An 8,936-nucleotide genomic window follows, 5' to 3' on the forward strand; every position below is an offset into this window, starting at 1 on the left:
GTAATACTTTTATTGCATTATTCCTTTTCATTTCTATCAAGACTATCAAAATACAAGGCCAATAGAAACCTGACCCAATTGAAAGCCTAAAATGTTTCAAGAAAATGTGTTAAATCATCAATTATATATTAATCTCCCATATTAGGTTGAGACTTTAATTTTTGTTAACTTATATCTTACAAAGCCACATACCAAATAACATCTATCTCTCTCTCTCTTAAAAATAAGATATAAAATTAAAAATTAGATTACAACTTTACTTAACTATGCATCGTCATATATCCAAAATAAAGTTTTTTTTTAATCATAATATATTTTTATTTCTTTTTATTAAAATTTATGGTTCAACTATGATATCAATTCTCTATATGAAATTAATATTAGTTTAATTGGTATTATTTATCAATATGTATCAAATTGACCTTGATATAATTAGTATAAAATTTTTTTGTTTAATTAATAATTACATATAATAGGCCTCACATAAATTTTTTGTCTTAGGTCCCAAATTATGTTAGGCCGCCCTTGAATACTGACACATGGCTGAATTTTGCCTAAGTTTATTTATTTAGTTTGAGAAAGAATTGCTAATCCAAATTCCAAATGCACTATTCATATTGGCATATACCTTATGCGTTTGGAAATTGTTGAAAATATTTTTTGTTCTTTACTTTTTGCTCAACCTTTTTTTGCCAATAAATTTTTATTTTTATTTTTATTTTTAAATAAATTATTTTTTTCTAACATGTTTAACATACCGTGTCATGCTTACTTCTTTTGGCAATATAAAATTAACTCAGTTAGGGCACTAGCATTGGGGAGGTGTGAAAACCCCTCAGTTGCTATTTTAGCCACCAAAACCCAAAAAGAGAGCTCCATCTAGGGATGGGAATTCAAAATTGTTAAGCATCTGTGAACAATCAATTTCCATATTTACAACTAACTGTTCATCAGATTGCAAACGAAAATAATATATTTTATTCTTTTTCTTTTTCTCTCTCTTAGTTTTTATCTCTCTCTCTCTCTCTCTCTCTCTCTCTCTCTCGCTCTCTCTCTTATTAGTTCTCTGCGTTCTCTCTCCCTTCTCCCTTAGCCCCTTTCACTGATCGAATCTCTCATCTCTTAGCTTGTCTCCCTTGTAAATCATTTTGCTCACTGTAATAGAAAATGGTTCGGTTGTGGTTGTTGTTTGGTGGGTTTGGGTGGTTTTTGGGTCAGCATTTGGGTGAAGATTGGGTGGTTGGATTTAGGCTCTGTGGTTGTGTTTTGTTCTGATGGTTTGGGGGATTTGTTCCGATGGGTTTGGTGGTGGGTTTCGGTGTTTGTTGGGTCTATTTGGTGGTGGGTTTCAGTGCTTGTTGCGGTGAAGATGATGATGATGATGATGAGGTAGAGTTGGTGAGAGCAAAGGGGTTTGGGAAGCTTGAACTTCGAGCCAGCGTAGTTGAGATGTCCGAGTCTAACTTGGTCAGAAGAGCTTTTTCCGAGGTGGGTGGTGGAGTGGTTTAGCTTGGGTTTGGGTATTGGGTTTTGTTTGGGTTTGAATTGCTTGGCGGTGGTGGGTGGTGCAATTTGGTTGATTGGTGGTGGTTGTGGGTGGTGGCAGTGGGTTGCTTTGGCAGTGGGTGGTTTGGGTTTTGGGTTTGGGTTTGGGTTTGGGTTTGGGTATTGGCTTTTGTTTGGGTATTGGTATTGAGTTTGAATTGCTCGGTGGTGGTGGGTGGTGCGATTTGGTTGATCAGTGATGGTTGTGGGTGGTGGGAGTGGGTTGATTTATGGTGATGGTACTGGATGGTTTGGGTTTTAAGTTTGAGTTTGGGTTTGGGTATTGGCTTTTGTTTGGGTACTGGGTATTGGTATTGAGTTTGAATTGCTCGGCAATGGTGGTGGGTGGTGTGATTTAGTTGATCTGCGGTTGTTATGGGTGGTGGCAGTGGGTGGCTAAGAGAGAGATAGGATGCGAGACCAAAATTTAGTGAGAGGAAGTTTGAGAATAGTGTTTCATTTTTATATTATTTTAATGGGTTGTATGTAAAAATAAAAACTGAGATGTAGGGTGTATTGTTAAGTGAGTTGGTATAACAAAATAAGGTAAGTTTTGAGGTTGTAAAATATAACTTTTTTGGAATCCCGAATGAAAATGCTCTAAGTGAACTAAGCAGGCACACCTTTTTTGGAGCATAGTAATACATTTGCAATCTCGCCCACCATTTAACAGGACATACCTAGTGGAAATTATATAGGTGCACTTTTGGTCCGTTCATTTTACTATATTTCTATTTTGGTCCCTACTTTTTTTATTTTATTGCTTTCAGTCCCTAAAATGAAAAGCGCATTCCATTTTGGTTCCTACCGTCATTTCACTAATGGAAATATCCTACGTGCCCGACGGAGTGTACAGTTGGCACACTAAATGCTGACGTGGACAATAAAATAATATTAAAAAAGTTTATTTGGTATTTAATAAATGCTACGTTAGCATAAAATAATGATTAAAAAAGATGCATTAGCATCCACATCAACCTTTGATTTTTAAAAATTAATTTATCAATTTGAACAAAATAAAAAATGAAAGAAAAAAAAATTAGAACCCAAAATACAAATGAATTTAGATATGGTTTCATCTTAAACATGAACAAGAAAGAACACAAACCCAGAAAATTCATTCACAAGAACACAAACCTAGAAAAAAAAAAAATTTACCGACAAAAACATGATACTAACATAAACTTTTCTTGCATTTCTTATAATTAGAAGCCAAACTCAAATTACCAGCAAAAACATACAACCAAACACCACCAAAACTAGCAAAAAATCCCCAAAAACACCACTGAAAAAAGGGAAAAAAAAAACTCTTTAGTCCTTAAGATTTCCCCTTTCACGTCTCTACCCTCTCCCTTGAGAAACACTCAAATTCCCAGCCAAATACTCATAAAAAAATCTAGAAAAGCCACCAAAAAAATACCTAGAAACAGCCCCAAAACCCACTGAAAAACTAGAGAGAAAAAAGAAAAAGAAAAAAAGAAGCCTAGGCAAATCTCCAAAAATATCTTTGTAAACTCATGAAATAACCCAAAAAATCAACCCAAAAACCTTAACAAAATACTCCCAAAATTTCTCTGCAAATCCCACAACAATAGAATAGTAGGCACAACCTAAATGAATGAGGGGTTGCTTGCCATGGTTGTTTAGATAGCTTCGACCACTAAGTCCAAGCTAAAAACTCAAAACAAATATGGGTTTGTAGCTTTCTCAAAACTCTCCATGGTTGTTTAGATAGCTTCGATTTGCCACCACAAGGTCCGATCTGCTAAGGTCTACAATGCCAATCTACCATAGCTTTGACAGTTGTGAAAGCTCCAAATATGGTGTGTAAAATCTTGGGAGAGAAAGAAGTGGAGTAGAAATAAGGAGAGAGAAGAAGAAGGGGATGATGAGCGTTAGTGAATATGAAAAGAGAGGGGTTACGTCCACTATATTTTTACAACAAATCATAGGTGGTTAGTTGTTATTAGTTTAAATTTGAATTTAACACTAAGATTACTTTTTGCCTCAACAATAACAACCAGTAACAACCTGCCGCTTAAGATTTGTTGTAAAAATATTGTGAAAATGTTGTGGACATATCATTTCTTATATAAAAATTTGAGAGATACTACCAAATTTTTATTTTTGATTTTATTTTAATTCAAATAAAAATTGAGAAATTATTATTTTTGTTTTGTTTTTAATTTTTTTTAATTAAAATGAATTTTTTAATATTATTTAATTGGCAACGTCAATATTTAATGTGCCAATAGTATATTCCGTTTACCACATAATATATTTCCATTAATAAGATGATAATAGGGATCAAAATGGAACGCGTTTTTCATTTTAGGAACTAAAAATGGTAAAATAAAAGAGTAATGACCAAAGTAGAAATACAGTCAAAATGTAGGACTAAAAGTGCATTTATGCAGGATTGATCAAATTTTACAATCCCAAGATATGTTTTTGATAATCACAATCCCAAGAATTTAATTGAACTTCTAGTGATTTGTTTTATATTTAAATGTTCTAAGCATGTTATGTCATGTAGAGTTAATCCACTAATCAGTCTATCTAATCTCATTTTCTTTTTCTTTCTTTTATTTTTTTTGGCTCAAAAAAAGAAAAAGAAAATAGAAAAAGAATCTAATCTCATTTTCCAGTTTCAACGTTGTCTTGGTGGGAATACAAATTAAGCTGGATTCTACTTTGAGCCACTTAAGTAATGGGAAGTGTTTACACACGTGTGTACTAATTGTCTATAGCCAAGAACGCCACTAAGAGCATCCACAGCAGTGGAGCTAAAAATTTAGCTTTTTAGCTCCACAAAAAGTTAATTTATCTATTTTACCTATTAACTTTACAAAACATGCTGCAGCAGTAGATCTATTTTAGCTTTCAACACAATAAAATAATATAAGCATCATAATAAAATTATATATCCACTACAATAAAATAATATATCCATTACAATAAACAATCATCACAACTACCCGCAACCGCTACCATCGACTCTTCCACCGCCACCGCAATCGCTACCGCCACCGCTACCGCTGCCACCACCGCCACCGCTACCGCCACTGCCGCCGCCATTGTCGCCACCGCCGATTCTTCCACCACCGCGACTGCCACCCCCACCAACTCTTCCACCACCGCCACCGCAGTCGCTACCGCCGCCACTACCGCTGCAGCCACCGCCACTACCGCTGCAGCCACCGCCACTACCTCTGCAGCCACCGCCACCACTACCACCACAACCGATTCTTCCACCACCGCGGCTGCCGCCGCCACCGACTCTTCCACCACCGCCCAAATTATACTTATACATTTTTTTTTTACTAAAACAATTTCTCAATCATCATGATAGCGTAATAATAATATTTTATTTTAACTCCAAATTATATATATACAAAACTCAAACTAAATTATGAAATAGAGGAACTTTATAATAACACATATAAAATAAAACATATATTATAGCTGGAACAATGTAGTCCATAGATTACTCACATACATAACTCAAACTAAATTACAATAAAACTCACACACTCGCACAAGTTCCTACGACTTGCCTTGCAATTGCCATAAATGTTCAACAAGGTCCTTTTGGAGTTGAAAATGAATGTCTTGGTCTCTAATGCATCCATACCTCTCAATGTATGATAGAAATCCATCATTTTGTTCATGTAACACTTGCATAGGAGGATTATCCACTCCATCAATTTGTTCATAATCCAAGTTTACCACTTCATTATCATCCCGCTCATCTTTAACAATCATGTTATGGAGAATTATGCACGCTTTCATGATCTTTTGGAGTGTTTCAAGATAGAAAAAGCGTGCAGGCCCACGAACAATTGTGAAATGTGCTTGAAGTACTCCAAATGCACGCTCAACATCCTTCCTATACGCCTCTTGGGTTGCTGCAAATAATTTTCGCTTAGGTCCTTGTGGAGATGGGATTTGTTTTCACAAATGTTGTCCACTTTGGATATATGTCATCAGCAAGGTAATATCTCATTGCGTAGTCATGACCATTGATTGAGTAATGTACTGCAGGACCACGTCCTTCAGCAAGTTCATTAAATACATGAGACCACTTTAACACATTAATATCATTATTTGACCCAAGTAACCCAAAAAATGCATGTCATATCCAAAGATCATATGATGCTACTGCCTCCAAAATAATAGTAGGCTCACGAATATGACCACAATATTGACCTTTCCATGCAAATGGACAATTTTTTCACTTCCAATGCATGCAATCAATTGAACCTAACATACCTGGAAAATTCTCCATGAGCTAACAGTCTAGCAATGTCTTCATTGTTTGGCTTTCTCAAGTATTCCTCAGAGAAAACATCAATTACCGCAGTAACAAATTTTTTCAAACTTTCTAATGCAGTAGTTTCTCCAATCCGCACATACTCATCTACCAAATCCCCCGATACTCCATACGCAAGCATTCTAAGTGCAACAATTATCTTTTGTAATGAAGATAAACCAAGTTTGTTGGCACTATTTCTTTTTTGGACAAAGTAAGAGTCATGAGCTTCTACCTTAGATTGAATACGGAGAAAAAGAGAACGCTTCATCCGAAATCTTCTACGAAATAAAGCGGGTGGATATATTGGCATGGGAGCAAAGTAATCAAGAAAAAGCCTCTCATGGCCTGCCAAATGATTACGTCGAATAGAGCGACGATGTTTAGGTTGTGATGTTTCCATAACAAATTCTTCGATTATCTCATCCTCATCTGAGTCATCAAGAAGCAACTTGTGAAACAAAGAGCGATTCATGGATGCAACCTTCAAGACAATTGGAAAACAATTATTACTATAGATGCAAGATTAAAGTCAAGTGACATAAGCCACAACAAATTGAATATAACCAATTTACGCACAAGTCACAACACAAACAAGATGAACAAATAAATTTAAAAGTTTACTATCAAAATACTATAAAATACTTTAAATTTTACTTGCTCTCATTTCTATCAAAGCATCAGCAACAACAACTCAACAAAACAACAACAACATGCTCTCATTTCTATCAAAGCAAAACAACACAAACAAGATGAACAATAAATTTAAAGGTTTACTATCAAAATACTATAAATTTTAAGGCACTACAAAATACTACCAAAATACCATAAATTTAAAAGTTTACTACCAAAATACTTAAAGGCCTACAACCAAAATACTTAAAGGCTTACATAAGCCACTACAAAATACATAAAGGCCTAAGCTACATCCAAAATACAATCAAACCCATTAATTACGTGAACTTAGTTTTGCCATGATTTCCTCTTGGAGTTGTTCATTAAAAGCTTTTTGTGTTCCGGTCAAGCCGCTTGTATCTTTCATCATGATTCTCTCCTCCTTTAACATATATTGTATCTCAAATTTTTTCTTCTCAATCATGACTCTTTCCTTCTCAATCTTAAGTTTTTCTTCACTTCTTTCCTTCTCAATTGTAAGTTTTTCCCTCTCAATAAACATTTTTTCATCTTCCAATCGAGTTACCTCCTCAATAAATTTCATTTTCTTGATCAAATATTCCCCTACATCTTTTCCGGTGGCTTTGTTCTTTCAGTTGGCTTTTTCGGCCTTCTTACCAATTGGCTTCTCAAAATTGCAATCGTCACCAAGTCCGGAGCCACAATCCCCTTCGCCCCCTTCGCCCCCTTCGCCAATAGATGTTGACTTTGGAGTTGGAGACACGGATGCTCTTGATCTTCCATTAAGATTGGCAAACTTTGGTTGGTCCTTTAACATGAGCCAACAATGCTCAAGAAGAAAGGGTTTTTTGTGTATCTCTAAAAACAAAGCCTTTGCATTGGTAATCTAAAATATATATATATATATATATATATATATATATATATATATATATATATATATATAACATGATTAGAATCTTCAAACTACTGATAAATGGGTATGTTAACACTAATGCAATATAATTTATACCTGATCTTATTCGGTTATACCACTTTTATGAAGTGCGTTAACTTTAGCCATGCACCCTGCAAACTTATTTGTCCTTTCACTAATCAATCCCCAACGACTTAACAAGGAGGTAATAGTACGTGTGCTACCGGATTTATTGTACTGCGTGAAGTATTCCCAAACTTTTTGACGAAATGTAGCTTGTGTTTGTTCATTACTATTTACGGGATCAACACTAGTATTAAGCCATGCTGACACTAGGAGTTGATCTTCCTCTACACTAAAGTTAGCGCCCCGTTTTCCTTTTGTAGAAGAGGCATTCTCAATTTCAGGTGGAGAATCAGAAACTAACACAGGAGTTTCTATATTCCCATTCATGATACCCGTGTAATATGGTAGGTCCCTACATGACTCCATGTCTCTACGTGACTCCATAAAATTAGACAAAAAAAAAAAAATTGTAAAGTTCCCTGCACACAAAAAATTCTCAATCGAATATTTATATCAAAACTTAAAATACTTAGAATCATAACAATAGAACATGATTATGCATAAATACTTAATTTGACAGTAGCTTAATCCCACTGATAAAGAAAACCACACCACAAATTCTTGCAAACAGAAAAATCCCACTACATTCTAATACAAATATATTTTGTCCATTCATAGATGCTCTGAATCAAAAGCCAAAAAAAAAAATGTAAAGTTCCCTGCACACAGAAAATTTCCAATCTAATATTTATATCAAAACGTAAAATACTTAGAATTATAACAATAGAACATAAATGCTTAATTTGACAGTAGCTTACTCCCACTGATAAAGAAAACCACACAACAAATTCCTGCAAACAGAAAAATCCCAATACATTCCATCACAAATACATTTAGTCCATTCATGGATGGTTTGAATCAAAAGCCAAAAAGAAATGTAAAGTTCCCTGCACACAGAAAATTCCCAATACATTCTGTCCAATACAAATACATTCTGTTAATACAAATACAAAGACAACTGACCTGAAGTGAAACAAAGAGGTGGGTCTGAGCTGATCGGCGGCTTGGGACGGCGGTAAAACAGAGGTGAGAGTGGGTCGGTGACGCTGAGAGAGTTTGAGAGCTCGGGATGGCGTGGGTCTTAGGCTGAGAGGGTTGATCAGCGGTGGGTCTCAGCTGGTGGGTTGGCAACGTTGAAGATGACAAGGACCGACGGCGGTGAGCTTGAGAGAGTTGAGTGCTTGGACGGGGTGGGTCTGAGGCCGAGAGGGTTGATCGGCGTGGGTCGGCGTGGGTCTCAGTTGATCGGCGGTGGGTCTTAGCTGGTGGAACGGTGACGTTGAAGACGGCAAGGGCCGGCGGCAGTGAGCTTGAGAGAGTTTTGAGAGAGTTGAGAGCTTGGACGGCGTGGGCTGAGGTCGAGAGGGTTGATCGGCGTGGGTCTCAGCTGACGTTAAAGAC

At 36.0% G+C, this 8,936-nt stretch overlaps 1 protein-coding gene across 1 annotated transcript; it reads right to left on the reverse strand.

Moving 5' to 3' along the window:
• Window positions 1-5,091: 5,091 nt before the first annotated feature.
• On the reverse strand, window positions 5,092-7,901 carry LOC142624803 (uncharacterized). The gene is made up of 3 exons (XM_075798553.1): window positions 7,710-7,901; window positions 5,818-6,341; window positions 5,092-5,434 (listed from the first exon to the last, which is right to left on the reverse strand). Exons 1-3 carry the CDS (start codon window positions 7,899-7,901, stop codon window positions 5,092-5,094), a joined length of 1,059 nt encoding a protein of 352 aa, XP_075654668.1.
• Window positions 7,902-8,936: the final 1,035 nt, after the last annotated feature.

Source organism: Castanea sativa, chromosome 2 (assembly GCF_040712315.1).
Source record: "Castanea sativa cultivar Marrone di Chiusa Pesio chromosome 2, ASM4071231v1".
In the NCBI taxonomy this organism is placed as follows: Eukaryota; Viridiplantae; Streptophyta; class Magnoliopsida; order Fagales; family Fagaceae; genus Castanea; species Castanea sativa.